Source organism: Aptenodytes forsteri, unplaced genomic scaffold (assembly GCF_000699145.1).
Source record: "Aptenodytes forsteri isolate BGI_AS27 unplaced genomic scaffold, ASM69914v1 Scaffold108, whole genome shotgun sequence".
NCBI lineage: Eukaryota > Metazoa > Chordata > Aves > Sphenisciformes > Spheniscidae > Aptenodytes > Aptenodytes forsteri.
Genome location: NW_008794448.1, coordinates 6,424,398 through 6,446,087, shown reverse-complemented (window position 1 = coordinate 6,446,087; position 21,690 = coordinate 6,424,398). Strand labels below are relative to the sequence as shown.

Genomic DNA, 21,690 nt, shown 5'->3' with positions numbered 1-21,690 from the left:
GTTTATTCTCTTTAAAACCACAGAGTTATCTAAAAAGAGAGAAATTTTATCTCATCTGCTTAGAACCTTAAGAGACCTGGGAATTAACGTTTTCTTCAGAACTTGAAAATAAAAATAAAGAATCAAGAAACTAAGCTACAGAGGAGTAGCATATATTATGCAGTGTATCTGGTAAATATCAAGTGCCTACATTGGGAAGAAAATTGAAAAAGATGAGATTAATACTGATACCAGAAACTCTGTGTAGTGCTATTCTCCCTCCATATTAAGTTGTTCCATTTAGGCTTCCTTAAAGGTATTAAGAACCAGATAAATGCAGTAGCTCTTTGTAGCAGCTGTGTGCTAACAGCAGGTGATTTTGTGGTCTGTAGTGACTACGTGCTGTTTTTTATGTAGAGAAAATGGCTAATCATTGTGCCCTTGTCTAAGGCATGCTTCATCATCCTCAAGTACTTTTTTGGCCAAAGAATTCTAAACATAGAGCTGTCCCCTAATAAGCTCAGTATTGGATTGAACAAGTCTGATTTGAGAACTATTGGCAGGAGGAGCTGTAATTATTAAATTTACTGAAGAATGAAGCAAGGTACTATAGTTGGCTTTTTGTCAAATGGCTGTGGTCTTATTAGTAAAAAGTAATCATCTGCTGGGTCAGAATGAAAGAGGCTTCGAAGGATTCATTCTGTCCTAATTACAGTCTCACCTATACATATTATGTAAAGCTAATATTTAAAGCATTTGCCAAAATTAACTTCCACTGCATGTTCTATTACAGTGTAGTGAATTGTAGTAGCTTTTTATGCCTGGCATCTTTTGTATTCTGTAATAATCTGTAATTATGGGTTAGCAGCAAATGCCATGTGGCTTGTTTAATCTGACAATCTGAAAAGACAACCCTGAATAGATTTCTCTTTAAATGAATGTAGTTGCACAAAGCCTTAGCATCGATATCTTCATTTTGCATTTCTGTACGTGATCTGTTCTTTTATGATTTCTTGTTAAATTTCTAAATAAAAGTAATTTCAGATGTTCCTGTTATCTCCCCAGATGAATTAAGGAAGCCCCATATGTTTTTAAAGTTTCAGGGCTCCAGAATTGTAAGTCAGATCATGAAATTTAATTGGCAAACTACAGCATTATAATGCAACCCTGGTCTTGCAACCTTGGCACTTCTAGTCCACATTGCCAGGCAGAGAATAAAATTGGCAGTGCTTAACCGATCGCACAGCATCTGTTCTCCCTGGCATTGTTGGAGGAGTGAGAGGAGTAAAGTTAGTGGATAACAACCAGTCTGGGACTCAATCAAGACAGGGGGTCAATTAGTGCAAGCTAGCAGCAGAGCAGCATGCCAATGGGTCAACCTCTTTTTTAGTAGAGTAAAAGTGCTATCATGATATCTTTTATGAAGGAATGCAAATGGGCAGGACAGCAGTTGTAGGGAAATCAGGGAAGTTCTACAAAGACGGGGTGGGGATTGCTAGGCTCTTTCCTTAGGTCACAAGCAAAGCTGAAAGTACTGAAATACCAGAATTCTTTTAAGACAGCGTGCTTTTGATCAGTTTAATAGATGTGATTGGCATACCCTGTTATGCCTCCCATTGTTCAAGGTCAGATCCATTGCAAGTTCTATGGACGCTTACCACAGTATGATGTGGTATGAGACCGTGAAGACATGGGACTTTCAGTGATGCAGCTGTGTAGTGGGGACAGGATCTTTTGAGAGGCTGGAGCAAGCCCTGCAATAAACGGCAGGGCAAAGATTTGGTAAATCCTCTGGAAACAGGCGATGTGGGGAGAGAAGAGGACTATTCCCCTCTCTGTTTCAGTAACTTTCCAAGTGCTATCTCTCACAAGGAATCTGTTATACCTAGGATTATTTGTGAAATTTTCTTTGTCCTCCTTTCTGTAGGTTCCAGGTAAAGTGGTAGATTGCAGTATAAGATACACAGAGAATAATTTTGAAATTGTGTTAAGTATATTAAAGTGTAATATTTAAACCAGAACAAACTTTTAGCAGCTGACAATAGACATCAGTAGGAAGCTTTTCTTGCATCATCAGAACTTGCAGACAGCAAGTCTGTGGTGCTTTCATATACCTACGGAATCACAGGGCTTGTCTACATGAAGGCTGATGAACTGTTCCTCTAGCTGATATCGACAACAGCTTCCTCTAGCTACAGTACGGACATACTAGTGCTGCCTGTGCTCATTAACCGCACCTAACTAGCCTGGTTTCAGTGTCACACTGACAAAAGTATGCTTTCTCCAAGGATAGTATAGCATTGTAGCCCTTCACTGTACAGTTTAGATGTGCAAAAGCTAACTTGGACTGCATTGTGCCATGATCTGCTTACCTGCTTCTGACCTTTTACCTGTCATTACAGGACCATGAACATGTATGAGGGAGAATTAAAATGGATCCTTTCCTTCAAAGCTTTTTTGTTGTTTATATTAAATTATGCAAACATTTAGGAAAAAGTAAAATTGAGGTTTTTTGGTGACCCTTCCTATTGACAGGAAAGCCGGTTACATGAAAATAGGTAGCATTAAACAAGAAGTGCTAAGCATCTTCTAATGTTAATAGATAGCAAAATCAGACTATTGAATAGAGTCTAGTTGTAAGGAAATAATATTTTATGGGAATTTTTTTGCCATTATAGGCAAAAACATTTTGAAACCTGTTCTTTATAGATCACAAATCTGTTAGATTTGTGATTGGAAGGTAGTAGTTGCATTGCATAGATACAGTGGTCCATTAATTATTGATTTCATGTATTTTCCCCCATTTGTCATATTTCTCCAAACATATTTTAAACTCTTTTTTGCATAGATCGATCATTTTTCCTAATATATTTCAATTTCTGAAGAAAAGGTTTCCCCCTTCTCATGTTTAGTCTTAGTTTTTATTTAAAAATTAGAAATAGAAAGTACTTTTCTTTAAAGGCTTTGCTGTTTGCCTTTTTACTGAAAGGGGACAAAAAGTACACTTCTTAAAAACACTTAATATGTGGTGCATCCAGATTGGCACAGTTTGTGTTTTGTGAGGGATATTCTAGAGATGGGTTGTCTGTAACCGCATCTCTCTATACCTGAAGCTTAGAATTAGAAAGGAGTGAGACTTCTTTAAGCTAATGGAAAATACAGGTAGCTAAGCTGAACTGAACTCTCTTAGGCTCCCTCTAAACGTAATGGAGAAAGAGAAGAGTTTCCAGAGAGTGATTCATCCCATTTCTCCAATTTGGGCTTCTGACTGAGATGAATCTGTCTGTACAGGTGCATCATTCTTTAGATAGCTAAAAGGGTGACGAGAGTTAAATTCCACCCTCAGTCATTACTTTTTCCTTCTACTACATAACTGTAGTCATTCAGAAGCTGTTCAGCCAAAGTTGAATTAAAGAGTTAACAACATATCTTAAGGAAATTCAGGAATCCTCCATTCATGCCACTGATACAAATTAGTGGTGATGGACCTGCAGCCTTTCCACAGAAGAGGTAATTTCAGGGACTGAGAAAAATAGCCAATATAACATACTTGTAGCAAATTACCAAGTGATCGTGTACGCATATAAATCACATTGCGCGAGCAAAAGACTGTACCATTGTAAAGGGAGCAGAGATGAGTTCACTCACGAAGACAGGTTGGCAAAGCAGCCATCTAGACTGCTTTAATGTGTAATGGTATGGCTTAGTTTGTAGAATTTGTGGTAAAGCTGTGATGGCTCGTGTTACTGTGTATTTTGATCTGCCCTCCAGAAACAAAGAGCATGGTTTAGATACTCATTTTAAGAATTCTAATATATTGAATGTCCAGTTGTTCCTGATTGAGATGTGCTTCTAGGAACAAATTACTAATATGTATCCTTTAAGTTGCAAATTTAATTTAAAATTCTCCTATTTTCAATAAGCATTACTGGGTTTGTTTGGTTGGTTTGTTTTTTGTTAGTGGTTTATTTGGGGTTTTTTTTTAGCTAAGGGAAACCATCACCAAAATCTGATTTGCTGTGTGGCAAAAATGTTTCAAGACTGCTTTATTTTATTTCAGCATAACAGGTTACATCTTACAGTTTACTTCTCAGTATGCTTCTCTTAATACTTCTGATTTAAGTTTTCTGTATCATTTTTAGATCAACAATACTGTATTCTGAGAGAAAACTCAATGAGAAATATTGTTCTCATATTATAAAAGAGGCAATGACAGATTTATGTCCCAATTCTTTTATTTTTTATTTTAATTCAAGAGTAAAATTTTTGGAGAAAGACTGTGGTAGGACTGGGAACAGACCTTCCAAATTTAAATTCGATGTTCTGCTCTTTGTATCATTGTATCACCTTTCTTTTCCATATGTCCCTTAGGAGCCTAAGGGAGTAAATTCGTGCACACAGGCACAATACAACCACAGTCAGGTTTGAGATCTTTCGGGGTTGCCACAAAACAGTAATAGTAGTAACTTATATGCTTGTAACAGGTCCCTCTCATTTCTTCAGGTTTTTCAGCAGAAGTTAACTGAAGGCATTTGACCTAGTGTGAGACTTCAGGTAGCTGGGAAGCTCACACGTCTTTGCTCCTAGGAACCTGAGAAGTGCATTACCTTACTTATCTGTGCAGTGCCAAGCGCTAAACACTTGGCATAAATATCCTGACAAAGATGAGCCAGCCTCTGCATTGTCCAGGTGCTGGTTAGTACTTCACTGATAAATTATTCTTCGAGCATCCAACTTACTTTCTTTTTGTCTTGTATAAACTTGCTTACGGTTCCTTCCTATATTTCAGCAGATGGCACTATAACTTAATTTCCTTGTATGCTATCAATATCTGGACATTTAATTCAGCTTCACTGAATGTTTTTGTGTTTGTAAATTTTTAAACCTCAATAATGTTATAGATAATAAAAATATAATATCTAATTTGTTTATATTAGTTTTCAAGGCCTTTATTTATTAAAATATTTGTGTTTATCTGAGTTTTGGAATAGTGTAAAAATTAAGTTGATTTTACCAACTATTAACAGGATGAAATGTTTCCCTTTTTGCGGTTCAGATCTAGTGCTCCCTAAAGATAGAGGAGAGCTAGAATCCCAAACGTCTCTTACATGCTTTACCCGCACCTTGGGGGGGGGGGGAGGGGGGAGGCAAATATATACTAATTGTTTACTTTTGCAGACGCAGAATGTATCCAATGCTTCAGAAACTAAAAATCTGTCATGACAGTCAGTATGCATTACAAATTTGCCTTTATTTTTCCAGTTAAGCCAATTAAGATGCCTTAAACTGCAAAAAGAAATTTATTAAACATTAGTTTTTATTGCGTATAAACACACAAATAAAGGGAGATGAGTTCGTCATACCATACTTACACGTCCAAGAGGTTACATTTTCTCAGTAAATACTGAATGAAAAAGTAACGTGGTTCAGAACGTTCTAGTTTGATGGATTTTTGGTGAGAAAGAAGGTGGGAAGTGTTTGCAGCAGTTTTCAATGTTAAATATAGTTTAAAATAGGTAAGGTGATCCTGAGGAATACAATCTTGATTTATATTCCCCTTGTAAATCCCCTCCCAAATTCAGGGCTTCCAGGTCCTGTTAAAAGAGAGAGGCTGCAGAAATATGTGCTTTGCCATATTGATCCTGTTTTCTCTTCTACCTGTGATCTTCTACAGTGTAATACTTTTCTGTATGGGTTCTTCAGCAGGTACTCTGAGCAGTTGAGGGTTGTCTGCCTGACAGAGTTGCTTTGACCAGCTCTGTACTTCATGGGTAATGTAGAGTGGATTTGATAGAAGAATCCAGTAACAATAAAGTACTGGGTTAGCAGGGTGTAGTATAAACATTAAGAAATTCCTGTTGTGAATTTAGATAACGTTGCACGCAAGTGGAAGGTATGCAACAAAGAAGGAGGTGGCAAAACCGTATTGAAATACCAGTGCATCTCACAAGATGACTTTCACGTAAGATAGGCACAATTAACTTCTCTTTCTCCCTCCAAGTTTTTCCAGCCTGAGACTTCTTAAAATGTAGTTGGGGCATGAGATTTGCTTTTTGAAAATGTTGCTGCTGTTAGATTGTGTTCAGTGTAGATAGCCCGGTCTTTGATTTGGTACTTTAAAATCATCCAGTATTATCCTCAACCTAACCTACAGCTATATGCTCCCTGGGGAAATTAAGATGGATTAGAGGTTTTGTGCATCTATGTGCCTTTGTTTTTCACAATGTAATGATGTGTATAAATACAAAAATCCACTGCGGTTGGAAGTGGACTTCTTACAACACAATTATGATCTCTACTTCATCAGCAATTTAAGATTTATTTTCACTAGATTAAGAAATTGTGTATTTTAGAAGAACTATGCTGATTACAAAGCTATGGTAAAGGAGGTATGGTAGGCCGTAAAATAATGAAGATGCTTCTTTAACTATCTTATGATTTTTGATGCTATTTATATTTGAGACCAGTCTTCATCAAAATACATATTTTCCATTACTGAGTTGGCTGTATCCTAACCTTGCAGTGCTCATCCTCTGTTTAAAACTCACGAAGAAGAGGAGACCAAAAGAAATACGTAAATCTCAGTGTTGTTTTCTGAACTCTTCTTTTAAAACTGATGTTCTTTCTCTTGCAGTGAAAACTCATATGCAACAAGGATTAATTTCTGTTGCTGCTCGTACTGTGATAACACATCTAGTCAACCACTTAGGCCACTATCCTATGAGTGGAGGTCCCGCTATGTTAACCAGTCAAGTGTGTGAAAACAACGACAATCCATACAGTGAAAGTCCTGAACTTTCTCCTGAACTTTTTGAGAACCCAAACCTTCAATTCTTTGTGTTAAACAATACTTCCCTGGTGTCTTGCATACAAATCCAAGCAGAAGATGACATGCCTGGGGGAGGACTGTCTGCTGGACTTGCATCTGCTAATTCAAATGTTAGAATTATAGTGCGTGATCTATCTGGCAAATACTCGTGGGATTCGGCCATTTTGTATGGACCATCATCTTTATGTGGATCTTCACAACAAACTTCTTTTGCACTTTCATTATCTCACCAAGATAAACCAGAAGATGCTCTTACATCCTCCACATGCTCCAAAGATGAATCTGCAAGGGATGGAATTACACTCCAAGTAAAAAGGAAATTTAGAGACACTGTACCAACATGGGATACCATTAGGGATGAAGAAGATGCCCTTGATGAGCTCCTGCAGTATTTAGGTGTTACAAGCCCTGAATGCTTACAGAGAACTGGTGTCTCACTCAACATTCCTGCTCCTCAACCAGTCTGCATCTCAGAGAAGCAGGAGAACGATGTCATCAATGCAATTCTGAAACAGCACACAGAAGAGAGGGAGTTTGTTGAAAAGCATTTCAATGATTTAAATATGAGGGCTATGGAGCAGGACGAGCCAACCTCACAAAAGCCCCAGTCAGCATTTTACTACTGCAGATTACTTCTCAGTATACTGGGAATGAATTCTTGGGATAAAAGGTAAAAAGAAAAGACTCACAATTTAAGAACGTTCTTTTAAGGAATTGTGCTATTCTTACTGTGTAATAATAGTTGATCATAGAGTGGGTTAAGCCAAAAATACTCTAGGCTAGCCAACAAAAGAGGAGAGGGAATATGTGCAGCTAAGGGGAAAATGGCAGTTTTCTTCTGCATTTCAACCTGTCGTTTAGAGAGACAGAAAGGAGGAACCTGTTGCCTTTATTGCTATTTATATTCTTTCCTTAGAACAGTGTTGGAAGGTGAATTAAAGGAGTGATATCTTTTCTAATAATCCTTTCACCAACTGTACTAAGGGGTACTAACCATGGGTAAAGAAGGCATCTTTTTTGCTTTCTTTGCTTCCCATGTATGTTCCTGCAAAAATCATTACCTTTCTATGCCAGAATGAGACTCTGAAAGTGTCGTATTCTCAGCTATTGTGTTGCTGGACAGTGTCCTGCTGCTTTGCCTGCTAAGAGCATGCTTGCATGCAGCCTCAAAGCATTGCACCTGTGTTAGCTAACGAGAAAGATGTGTCCCCGACTATTTATTTCAACATTGGCAATGTTTGGGTATTGTTTAGAACAACAGGAGACAAGCCACGTTCAGTTACAAAAGTAATGTCTCTGTTTACATTATTATTTTTGTGTGGGTGCAGTTAGGTGTATGCCTGCATATACATGTGGTATGTAAAAATATTAGCATCCTAGAATTTAAGGGTCTTTCTGAAATCTTATTTTGCCATAGCTGTCAAATTCCATATTAGAGGCATTGAAATATTTTCTTACTATGAAGGGAAATGGATATTTTGTAAAACAAAAATAATCTGTGTCACTGAGATATCACTGGAATCGGACAAAATTTTGGTGTTAACCCTTCTTGTTTGGGTCTTTAATTCCTCAAGGCAGTCTGGTTTTGAACAATACTGCTCTTAAACTCATTCCACTGTGTTTTGTGGGAAACATCTTAAGCGCAGTTTGAAAGAAATGAAAAGTGCCTTTCTTGCTCTAACATAACATTTTGTTTTTTCTTTAAATTGTTACAGCTGGCTGGGTGACTAGTGAGCTATGTTCTGCTCTCTTCTGCAATTCAGAATAGCAAAAGCTCTGTGTTTAATGCACTAGCTCCCTAGGACAGTAGGTTATGGGAGTGTCTTTTGTCACTAAACATGTATATTATGGCCTAGTAAAGTGTGCAGCTTATATATGCGTCAAAGGGAGTTCTGTCTCTTCTTCTGTAGAGAAGAGATTGATCCCAGTTGTATCCAATAGGTTGACAGAAGAAAGTGGAAAGAAGTAAAGGTTGTTTTCAGGGCTATAATGGATACAGAAGATTTCCTGGAGTAAAAAAAATTGCTTGTGTATTTTTTGAAAGATACCTTAATATTTTATATAAGAAAGGACTATTGAAAAGGCAAAAGCATTTGTTGACTGTTCTTGAATGGACCTGGAAATGTTCTTGTACCGTTCTTGTACCGTTCTGTATCCATCAGTGAACGGGTGATAAGAGTTACAAATTTCTCTATTTAGAAGGAGCTTTCATCTTCTGAAGAAAAATGAGAAGTTACTTCGAGAACTCAGGAATTTGGACTCAAGACAATGGTAAATTCTTTTAATGGCTGCCTACTTACTTGTTTTAAGTGTGCTTGTACTTAAATGGCTCTAATTGCATAGATGTGAGAGTTGAACTAATTTTTAAAATAGTTTTGTAAATTATTCATGTGTTTTTCACTGTATTGTAATTATTGGTGTTATATTGAAGTTACATTGGTGTTACTTGTAGAGTGAAACTCTACAAGTACAATATCAGGAGATAGAAGAAATTTCAAAATAACTTAAAATATGAACATTTGTATGCATAACATGGAATAGTTTTAAAACTTTGATATATCAAAATCTCCACGCTTCAAGCTTCAGCTAATTGTTTAGCTGTTTTCCAATGCTGTTACTATTCGAAGACATAGAATTCCAGTTGGAGTTGTAGCACAGAATTAAAAACTGAATTGTTTTTGTAGAAGTTGAAATAAAATGTAGTGGAGGTTTTAGAAGTGTGAGAAACCACCTTCAGTTGCTCCAGTGTCTAACAGCAAGCTGTGAACAGAAGACATTGCTATAGTACTTCAAGATTCTTCATTCAGTTGCATAAGCTGCGTTTGCCAGAGCATTCACAAGGCACTGTTGTTAATGGGCAGTGTGGTGTTGATAATGCCTGTGTTACAAGTTTTGCTCATTTCAGAAGCCCAGCTATTCCATTAGCAATTGGTACTGCCAGCACCATCCTACGTCTTAGAAGTGATGAAAGGGGTAAATGCTGTTCATGTATAGCAAAACTTTAGGCTCCAGAGAAGACCAGACTAGAAAAGACAGAATGGGAATATGGAAATATAGAAGGTATTCAAAAAGAAGCCATACAGTTGTACTTTACTTCCACTATCTTTTTCGATGCTTTAAAAGTCACGCTCTGTGCGTACTGTTTGCATATTTTGGTTTCATATTAGTAAAAGCACTGCCATGCACTGACCATTCTCTGTTTTACAGCCGAGAGACACACAAGATTGCAGTGTTTTATGTTGCTGAGGGACAAGAAGATAAACACTCCATTCTTACTAATACTGGGGGAAGTCAAGCCTATGAGGATTTTGTAGCTGGTCTTGGCTGGGAGGTATTTATTAAAACGTTTTTATCGTAAGTTTGTTAACAGAGAAAATTACAGATCCCTTTAGATATTACAAGTCTTTGGCTCTTTAGCATTGCTCACAAATATTGAAATACACTGTTTTGCAAGTAGGATGTAGAGAAGAATTCTGGTTTTAATTTCATTAGCAATACTAGCTATTTAATTTTAAGCTCTTTCAATTTAAGAAAGTTTGTGCAGGCAGAGATGATTCTTTAATGTGCAGTCCTGTACTTGGCTTTCATGGACTGATAAGGAGGCACCTTGATTTCCCTATAGGCCTGTAAAGTGTTAAGTCCATTGAAATTTGAGATTTGCTCAAATTTGGGAATCCAAAAAATACAAACGTGCAGCTTCTCTCATGCTCCCTTCTTCCTGCCTTCCACTGCAGGCATGCATCTGTTCACACACTCTGCTCCATGTCTTTTCCAGCAGTCAGAAATACTGTGATGTACCCCATCATCTGTATGGACCTGCAACTCCTTAGTCACTAGTTCAATACTGTTACGAGGAATTCCTTTTTTGCATCCTTTCTTTCTGACCACACAGGATTAACTTCCATTGTAAAGTTCAACTCGGCACTGTCACACAGAAGTACAGGAATCGCTCCTGCTCCTGGCTGGCTGCATAAGAATCCGCAGGTTTTCTGTTCCTCTTGTGACTTGTGTTCATCAGGAGTGTCCACAGGAGTGTCCATCTTATTTGTTCTTTTTCTTACTCCTTAGGTATATAAGAGCACTACTAGATTAGCAGTATGGATAATGGCTCTGACTTTTCCACAGGAGCAGAGCAAAACTGCTAGAAGTCTGCTGTCTGCCACGAACATAGATGTTTATTTCCCACACTCCTGATTCTTCAGGAGATAAAAAAAATCACATTAATGTCTTCAAATATCCTTCTTTAGTGGGTTAATTATCTTAGCCTTTATTAGCTAGATTAAAGAGTTGCTAATTTGGATTAATATTCCATGATGAGGCATCTAATAATTTAACCTCTTAACATTAAATTCTGGATCCTTTATTAACAGATAAGCAAATATATCCCATGTGGGCAGAGATTAAATGTATTCACATCTGAGATACAGCTTTTATTAGGCACTGTTGTAAAAGTGAAATAGTACATTAAGCATGTTTATTTATTTCAGTGCCAAACTATTTCCCATAGAACTAAGACTTAGAAACTTATTTACAAATTATCAGTCAGTTTCCTGTGATTTTTTTCATATTCAGGGAATGACAGTTTCTCAAGAAAATATATGGAAGGTAACAAGACAATTTAAAATTTTCTGGCTCTCACACAGGGTTTCTTCAGAGCTCAGGTCAAGGCTAATGTAGTATCACAGAATTTTTAAAAATTCAAAAAGCACATGTAAGTGACTACAGTCAACTGATCAGGGAATAATGCAGTAAATATTCATTTACACAGCCTTTCCTTTTCTCTAACCTTGTCTTCCCAGCAGCATCTGTGGTGACCGTGGAATATAGAACGGCACTGCACTGCAGTTGATTTCCAGTCTAGTCAGCGAGTCTGAGCTCTTTTAGAAAAGCATAACAGTACTATTGTGAAAAGGGCCTTCACTTTTAAAAATTCAATTGAAAGTGCATTTCAAAGTGTAAAGAATGTATTTATCACCTGATTTTTTTTTTCCCCCTCCTAATGCTTCCTGGGCTTTACTTCTAGGTAAATCTCACAAACCATTGTGGCTTTATGGGAGGACTGCAAAAAAACAAAAGCACTGGACTGACCACCCCGTATTTTGCTACCTCGACAGTAGAAGTAATGTTTCATGTGTCAACAAGAATGCCTTCTGATTCAGATGACTCTTTAACAAAAAAGGTGGGTGTTTCTGAATAACAGATTTTCTTTCGGTAATAAACCCAGAGAAATTAGGGTCAAAGAAAATCCAGTAACTTCTTCTAAAAAAACCATAAAATACCATAACACCTTTACCTGCTAATAGTTGGTATTTTACTGAAGTAGGTTAAGCCATATAAATTATTCTCTACCAATTTCTAATTTTGCCATACTGGTGATTTTTGCCATCATTGCAAATGTTGGCAGGATCACATGTATAGTGGTGAAAAATGAAGGGAGGTAATGGTTTGTGTAGAAGAAAAAGCATCACGTCTGAATGATGTTTTCGTACTTTGAGACTTTAAATGCCAATTAATAAATATGTGGTGAGTACTTTCTAAAATGGCTTTTTGTTCACTTAAGAGTCACATGCTGTCTATTAACATAATTTTGCCTTCAAAAAAAAGTTGTCGAATTCTTAATATTTTTAATGTTTATTGCATATAAGGTATTTTGTCTCGGAGCAGGCACAAATGCTCAACAGTGGTATGATCTCTCATAGCCACATTAAGACAAAAATGGTTTTCTGTATTGGTATTTTTTTCTTTAGAATGTAATAAATTCCACATTAGTGATAATAAGTTACAGTCTCGAACATGTGTCCTATTATAAATGAACAATTGGCTATCATTAGACCGTCCCCCGTCCTGCGTACATACATCTTCAGATGTGCTAATCCATTCAGTAGACACGTTAATGAGCATTGGTTGAAGTGTAATATTGGAGGAACTGAAGCTGGTTGACCTCAGCATGGAGTTTAATACTTGTAATTAAATTAGACAGTAGACAGTAAAGAGAGAAATAGCCATGCCTCTGGCAAGCTTCAATTATTAATGACTTTTTTGTTCTTTGTGTTCAAATTGAAGAAAAAAATATTATTGTTATTGTTATTATTATAGACTGACTATGAGTTCTAACTTCTCACTGTCGCATCTTAGGTTGGTTTGTTTGGTGGGTTTTTTTAAATTAAAATATGTTTTTTCTTGTCTGCCTGTGGTGCTGGGTCCTTTCTGTTCTTTATTTCCTGAAGTAGAGCCAGGGTAATACTTAGGTGGTTAAGTGATTTATAAAAGTGGTTTAATAGCAAAAATAACTAATTTTAAAATAAGATTGTTGCTATTGTTCTAGTATAGAACAACGTGTATATATATATTTTTCTAAGTTGACTGGCTTCTGTATTTTTTAAACAGAAACTTGGTTTTGTAAAACACAGCTTGTAGTTATCCTTACAATGTTTGTTTATAATCTGTTTGAATTACAGTATTAAAAAGTGTTGACAAGGGGGAAGATGGGTCACAGTGAAAATTAATTAACAATAAATAATTTGCAAATGCTGTGGACTTCAGCAGAACACACAGGCGGGATCTCGTCTATGCTTCCAGCAGCACCCTGAATCTACATATAGCTGTTCCTGCCAGGCAAGGTTCAGTGCTGGTCCAGGCTTCCTGTGATTTAGCTTGAGAAAATGGTGTCAGCTGGACTTTTTAACAACTCCAGCTTGCCCCAGGCCTGTTTCTCTCCTCCTTCACCCACAATCTCACTCGTCAGTAATGTGGAATATTTGAGGTCTGGATATGTAGAGTGTATCAAAAGGCTGGGATTATATTTGTAGCTCGGCTACGGATGGGCTGTTTAATCAAGCTACTTTATTTCTGTGTGACTTTCTTTCCTATTCTTCCTCAGTGTGTGGTTTTTCTTCTTTTTAAGCCCAGTTTCCCCATGATTGGAGGCTTGTGAGCCTGCCTTCATGTCTCTCCTCCCTTCCCTAACACCTTTTGGCCCATTTCAATTGAATTTGAGAGAGACATGTTTCAAAGGTGTTAATTTCATGTATGTTTAATGAAGATAGGCTAAGTAAAGGAGATAGAGTGAGAGACAGTGCTCCTACTCAGCAGGTAAAGACTGCATGGGAAGAAACATTAGACATCAAGGAACCAGCACCAGAGAGAGATGCTATGAAAGTCATCCCAAACTTGAGAAAAGCATCAACTGAAGTTTGCATCTTGGGAGAAACCAGCAAGTGAAACCAGGAGACATGAGTAGGAAAACAGGCTTAATTCTTAGTTCTGCAACTACTCATGCTGCTTAGACTGAACACATCAGCAAAAGGAATGTGTTTTGTGAGTTGCTGTCCAGCTCACACACAGTATAGGGGACCTCAGAATCATTTGAGAGCCGTGTGTGTGCTAGCAATTGTAATTGTTCTGAGTGCATGTACTGTTCATGACCTCCAGAGAAACTTGAGTTTTGAGCTTCTCTACAGGTCTTTCATGTGCTTTCTTTGTCTATTTCATTCAATGGGAGAAAAACAAGCAAACTTGCAGTAGTTGGCTTAGAACTGCTGCTGTTTTTTATATTGTAAATGTGCCTAGAGGTGCATGATAGGTTCATCTTATAAATGGAAATTAAATTAAATTAAAACAAAACTTCTTCCTGCCAGTCCAGAGACTACAAAATCAAGATTCTGCTGTTTCAGAGTCTAAGCCAATTTTAAACTTATTTTCCATCAGTCTTACAGACTAGTAAATAAAACTTTTTAGTGTACTGGATACCTCTGCAGCATTTGTTTCTGAAGACATGAACAAGAGCAAGAAAAGACATGAATTCAGGGAGAACAGGTGAAAAGCTTCTGAATTTGTAAAGGAACTTAACGCTGAAATGCATATATAAAATAGGTATTTAATTTTCAAATAGTAAATTAAAGATTTAATGCTGATAATGTGATCCGTTTTTTTTTCTTAGAATTAAAGGTTAGAGTAAAAGGTATTTACACTACCCTTACAAGAACAAACTTGCAAGTAAAATATCAGGATTAAATGAAACTGTGAAGACTCTCAGTTCACAAAGTGAGAAAGCTCATTGTATGTGCCTCTAAAGCTTATCACCTGTTTAGCTCCTCCTTCCTTAGCCTGATAAAAGACTGAAGGCATTGTAGATGAGAATATTATACACAAGATATGTAAATAAAAAGTAGTAATGTTATTAATGATTGGAATACTAATTCGTCTTGGGCTTTGTGTGTATTAACATGATTCTAGGTTATGTGTGACATCGTCCTAACCACATAAAAGATTTATAGCTCCCAGTATTTATAGCTAGTTTTTTTTATTGTGGTATTAACATGTATTGGGAACTTGGAGGTTTATAGATGTAAATTATTAGTACAATGGTTTTTGGAGTTACAATTAAGTACACATGTTGCTTTAAAAAAAAAAACAAACACACCATAGTTGTTGAAACAAAGTTTTGTGAAAAATTCAACTAGAAGGTACATATGCTGTAGACAGCAGTGCTGCTTACATTTAACAGGCAAAAGTAGCTGCATTAAGCCATTACTTCAGATGTTTCTGCTCCTTCTGTTCTTTTTATAATGAACACTTTCATTTTTGAAGAAGCAAAAAGTTGGGGCTAGCTGTTGTATCATAAGAAAATATAATAGCCTTTTTTCTCCCTCCTTTAGGTAAGTGAGTATTAGAAATTACAGTAATTTTGGCACGAGTTCAAGGGTTAATGCAACAGATAAATAAAAGGAATTTTCTGTAAATTGAGCCCTGCATTATTTCACTTGTCTTGCCTTTCCAAACCTAACTCATTTAATTTTAAAAAGTAAATACTTAAATTCTTCCTGACAGTGTGCTTTGCTTTTACTATCGTTTATTACTTCAATTATACTTGGTATCACTTAGAACAATCTGCCATTTGGAAATTTCAGTATAGCCTGCAGCTTAGTATTAAGTCTGGCTGCTATTGTAACATGTACAGCATATGACACTAATGTATCAAAATTAGATTTGATCATCCCTCCTGGTTATATTTATTTCACGTTTCTTTTGTATTCAGTTAACATAAATGTATTAGGAGAGCTGACACATGATGATGGCTATAGAGTAAGAATATTTTAAAGTATTTTGAGTTAAATTTGAAATTTCAGGTAACCTAACAGTCGGTCATTTTTATATATTTGTTTTAATGGAGTAGAGTTTCAAAGCCAGCCTAAAAAAATCTGTTTGTCTCTGACATCTCCTCAGGGCTGTCTTCCCGACAGCTCAGGTTCAAAATGGCTAAAACAGAGTTCTTAATCTCTTTCTCATTGCCACCTTTCTGGATCACCACAGATAACACGACCATTGTGCCTGTCACTTGTGCCCATAGCCTGAAATCATCTGTCATTTGGTCCACTTTCTGGATTCTTATATTCAGCCTGTGCTTAAGGCTCTGTTCTTTTTTCTACGTAACATTTCTTGCAGCATAGCCTTTCCATACACACTTTATTTACCCACTATATCCTAAACTGTTGTTTTGATTGCTGAAGCTTCCTTTCTCTGGTCTTGACACTTTCATTCTTGAAGAATGCTGCTATAAAAGACATTTTTCTAATCTTTAATGCCTTTTTACGGTTTCTTTGCATTTGTCCATCTCCATTTTGTGTCTTCCCTTATGCTTAGGTAATAAACTCTCTAGAGCAGTTTGATCTGCATTTATGCAGTATTTAGCATTTTGGAATATTGGTATGTAACCTATAGTTCCAGGTTTTTCAGCTATAGTGTATTACCGGTTACTTGAAGTATAACATTATTTTAGAGAATTTTATTATTTATATTATTCCTGTGCCTTACGTCTCTCATAAGGATTTGCACTTTGTTTTGCTTACCGTGATTTATGCACATACAAAGTTGTAAATTTAGGAAGACAAGGTCAGGAAATGAGTGTGAAGATGTCGTGGCTTACACAACTGGTGGTGAGTTTTGAGTAACCATTGACACAGATTTCAGTCTTGGTACCTGTACATTCTGTGTGCACCAAATCTGATTCTGTTAGATAACATTGTGACCACACCTTCTTGGGAAACCATGTTGCTGTCTGTCCTTTAGGTTTCAATGAGCAGAGGTGGTTGTAGCTCAGTATCTTTGTACCACTTGTGTCCAGGACACTGAATTCTGGGATGCTTCCAGTTCAATACAAAGACATAAAGAATCCAGATCAAAGTTGGAAGAGGTCAGGCTCTGGCTCTCCTGTGGTGTAATAATTACAGCGAATGATGGATTCTCCAAATGTTTGCTGTGCTTGCAGGAGAGCTTTGTCATGGAGCACTGCTCAATTTCAAGATCCTTCAATAGGGAACCGAAAAATGAAGAAGAAAACCTGAAATTCTTCTTTCTAAAAAGTTTATGCAAAACCTAGCAGACCTTGGAAAACTTCTAGACAATTTCAGGTGTTGGATCTCTTCCCTGAATCAAGTGTTGTTGATGAGTCAAGTTACCACCGTTCAAGCTTTCTCATAAGCTTTGCTTGCTGACCATTGTGGGGACATCTGAAAGAAGCAATAAGGGGCACTATATTAGTGTCAGAGCTGCTTCTGATCTACTGTTGAAAAAGGAACAGAATGACTTACCCAGAACTTAATTATTCTCCAAACATAAAGATAAAACCAGCAACACCCTATCTTGTTTATTTGTCTATTATTTTTGTCAGTCTTCTACCTCCTATAACGGAAACAAGGCATTGATCATAGTTTTGATCTTGAGTACTTTAAATCGTGTTATAAACTACCGTTCACTGTTTATACCATCATCCACCTACTTGCACCATCTGATTTTGACTCTCAGTCCATTTTATTTCACACAGATGCCATTCTACACTTCACTCAAACTGGATCTTTGTCAAATCATTCTTGGTAGTATTCATGAGGTGAAACACACCTGACAGGACTTGGAACTCATTGGAATAATCTGATTCATTTTCCTCTGAAGCAGTTAGTGCTTTTAGCCTGGAATGTATACTCACCTCTATGGGGGTACAAAGCAAACTTTGAAATCGGAGAGAAAAGTCACTAATGGCTTCAGTACGCTTGGCATCCAAAAATATGTGCCCCTTGTCAGTAGTCCTCCTCCTGAAATAATCACACAATACACTTTTATCACACCAAAATCTGTGTCAGTCTGATGTGAAAGCATGCATCAGTAGCCATGCTCCGTCTGGGTAGCTTTCACAGAAGTGCAAGAACTGATGTCCTGTCTGATTAGCTGCAGGTATCAGTAACGGGTACACAGGGGCAACTGTTGATAAATGAAATTCAGAGGCAGTGTTGCCCTCAAGAAGCTGCACTATGGAAACTCCATATGTTTTGGATTTCAAAGCCATTTATTTGGCATGTACACCATCCCTTGTTTCTAACAGTGTATGAGTTTGTTGTCTTTGAGTCGAAAGATGGTAAGTAAAGGAGAGCTAATTCTTCTAGTAAATAGTTCGATATTGCTGAATTAGGAATGGTGCGATTCCTAATGTGATGGGTGTATCAGCCCTAGTTCTGCTTTTGGCAGTGAGTTCAGTTCAGTCAATGCACCAGATGGCCATCCCTCAATCCAGGATCGTGCAGTTTTTTCACATTCCACAAGATTTCATATCTAAACTGATTTGCCTCTTGCTTTCTCTTTGGTTAGGCAGCCTCATCCTTCCTGAGCTTTTCACTTGCTTGGAAGTGCGGGCCCATCAGTTCCTCATACCCTTCTCTCATTGTGATATTTCAACAGATAGTTTGACTGTCACTTCACATAGGAAGGTAGGAGAGGTTCAGGCCCTCAGAACAATTCCACATTTAGTTGTCTTTTATGACGTTTGTCACTGCTAAGTGTCATCCAAGGTTTCTGCAGCTGGTGTTTGCATGTTGCACATCAGTCATTCAGGTTGCTGCCTGGTTTTGTTCTAGTCAAATAAAACTCAGCATAGTGAATGTTGTTATAACCAATTCTTTTGTTGGGCTGGGTTTACGGTTGGCACAAGAGCATCCCTAACTAAGTGTTGTTCAGAATAATTCAGCCATCTACAAAAGAGGCAAGAACAGCTTGCTTCAAAGGAACTGCAGTCATTGTAGATTAGATGTATGTATGATCTGGTCCAGGCAAGACAAATGACTTGTTGAGCATCAGGCAAGATGTAAGGTATTGATGCCATCTGTCCTTTGCCCAGTCCAACACTGAAGAAAATCCTTTTCTTGTAGAAATACAACCGTGTTTTTCAGTCTGATACAATTTAAAGCCAGCAGAGAAGAGCAGAGGCAGCTTCTTTTTTTCCTCTTTTTTTTTTCCTTCTTTCTTTAAAAGTCTGCTGCTGACAACCAGTATAAGCCTTTAGATAAGACGAAGGTAGCGTTCCAGGAGGTTTTGTAGTATAAACAAGTGAATACTTGCAATGAAATTTCTCTGATGACTGTGTATATGTTTTGCTTTTATTTAAAGTGCAGTTATATTCTGAAAATGAATACAGAAAATTGTTGCCTTTTATATACAATAACTTCTTGTAAGTGCTCAGATTAGTATCTGCATGTTACCTGTTAACAGCAGTTCACAGTGCTGTCCTTTGAATAACATCAAGGCAATTGTTTGACAAATTCTTCCTACCTAAAGTCGTGCAAACAAACTGAAAACTGTGGGTGAAGACAATTGTCGGCTATAACTGGTGATGCACGAGGAGGAAAAAATGAGATTACAGCTTGAATTTTCAGAAATGGCCCTTACTGGAAAGAAACTCACGTTTAATAATCTTGAATGTATTTGATCAGTATACGTAAAGCCTCTCTCCATGATGTTAACATTTGTTTATCAGATGATAGTGTTTAGCAGAAGGAGCATTTTGGAGCTTCAGTGCAGATAATTCCAAAGTGTTCAAGATATTCTTTAATTTGGTTATATGATTACAACTGAGGATACAACATGGATTTTGAGGAACCCATTCGGCCGTTGTGAGCCAAATCAAGAGCCATTTGGGTTTTTGGGGGGTGGGGTGAGTTATTTTTACAAAGGTATACGGGTTTTATGGGAAATGAGCATTTAGTTTAGTTAATCTAGGAGCTATGGAAAATGCAGTAGCTGTTCTCCTTTAAAAGCTTTTTGTTTGTAGGAGCCAGTTTGGAATTTGGCTAGAATGATGAGGTTAAAGACTGCTCAGATACGTAGCTTTTAAACAGATGTTCATTCATATTCTTTAAAAATTCATATAGAATTTAGTAATTCGCTGCCTGTCAATGATGGCAATCTTGAAACCATTTTAGTAAATCAGATTGAATCACTTTGCATTCTTGAGATAATACAAACAAAATTTTAGCTTTCAGTAGAAAACAGATATTGACACATCTGTTAATTTAAATAGACATTGGCACCAGCGTATAAAAATGTATAGCACAAACCAATACTGTGAACTAATACTGTCATTGAAATTGTAAGAGAGCTATAGTGTAATCTGGTTATTTTATTCATTTTTCTTTATTTCTTTTTAGTGGGTTCGTCCTTTTGAAATATGAGCATTTAGTATAGCTGTATGGCTATAGAATATATTTAAACTGACGGGTTTTTATCCCTGCTTTTCCAGCTAAGACATTTAGGAAATGATGAAGTACACATTGTGTGGTCAGAGCATACTCGAGATTATAGAAGAGGAATAATTCCAACAGAATTTGGTGATGTTCTTATAGTTATCTATCCCATGAAAAACCATATGTTCAGTATCCAGATCATGAAAAAGCCTGAGGTAAGGGGTTTTTTTCTTTTGTGTTCCCTTCATGTGTTTAATACGAACTGAGTTGTGGTTTGAATCTGAGTTTTCGGTGTAAGAGATTGATCCAACAAGGTGATGTGTCTTTAACATTGACAATTGCAGTGGTGGTAGGAGGAAGAGGAAGAACTCAGTGTTACAATGCATAGTAAAATCAGTAACTTGAAATTGCAAAGGCCTGATCCTGTCAAGCATATCTGCTAACATCATAAACTAGAAACGAAGCTAGAATATTCTGCCTAATCATTTAAGTATTAAGACAAACTTGGCAAACTTTTTTATCAAATTTGATACGTGACTGGGAGTTGAATAATACCCTGCTCCAGCTTTCTCCATCCATGTCTGTCTTCTTCTCAAAGCTAGTTTTCACTTTTTCCTTGACTCCACACAAGAATTGGAGATTAATTCGGCAAAGCAAGACCATTCAGCTCCTAGGCATATGAACACACACTCTTTCTAATGACTGTTCCTCAAATGTCTGTGCTGGCCCTGTTCTTAAAACAGTGGTTTAGGGCAGCAAACACTGACTGAGTAAAAGTAGTCATGAGTGTTTGTACTGCTCAATTTCTGTGTGTGATGTCACTTGCCATGAATTTCTATACTTCAAATATTAAAATTCTTTCTAGAAGCACTAATATTAATAAATGAGGTATGACAGGAATAGGATTCCCTCTATATGATGACTGTCTCTATCTGATGATAGGCATGAAATAATACCCAGTAGATGGTCTTGTTATTACTGGGTTACTTATGTTTTTAATTAATAAGTATATTCTTTCTCTTGCTACTTTAAGTACGAAGAGTTGCATTATTGGGGGGTGTGCAGTTTAAGAAGGAAAAAGAAAACTGCTGAGAGCAGGGATTGTTGTTACTCCAGCAAGAGGTCCTTGTATGTGGAAAAAAAAGAAGTGCCTTCCATCAGATTTCAGTATTCTCAAAACTACATTAAATGACTGATGGCAAAAATGGTACAGGGATCTAAAATTCTTTTGCAGCATTGGTTTCATCTTAGCAGGAAGAATATTTAGTGTTCACTCTGCTGCCTTTGCTGACCTGATGCACAGATTTGCTCTTCTTCACATGCTTTATGCTAGCAGCTTCAGAACTTTATTCAGACGTATAGGAAATGAAGATACTT

General features: G+C 37.0%; 1 protein-coding gene across 1 annotated transcript in view; it reads left to right on the top strand.

Moving 5' to 3' along the window:
• Positions 1 to 21,690, top strand: part of RALGAPA1 (Ral GTPase activating protein catalytic alpha subunit 1) — a 128,264-nt gene that overhangs the window by 74,635 nt on the left and 31,939 nt on the right. The window contains exons 34-38 of the mRNA XM_019474888.1: positions 6,614 to 7,478; positions 9,008 to 9,079; positions 10,016 to 10,139; positions 11,832 to 11,987; positions 20,370 to 20,528. Of these exons, the coding sequence (XP_019330433.1) occupies positions 6,614 to 7,478; positions 9,008 to 9,079; positions 10,016 to 10,139; positions 11,832 to 11,987; positions 20,370 to 20,528 (1,376 nt within the window). The remainder of the gene's footprint in view (positions 1 to 6,613; positions 7,479 to 9,007; positions 9,080 to 10,015; positions 10,140 to 11,831; positions 11,988 to 20,369; positions 20,529 to 21,690) is intronic.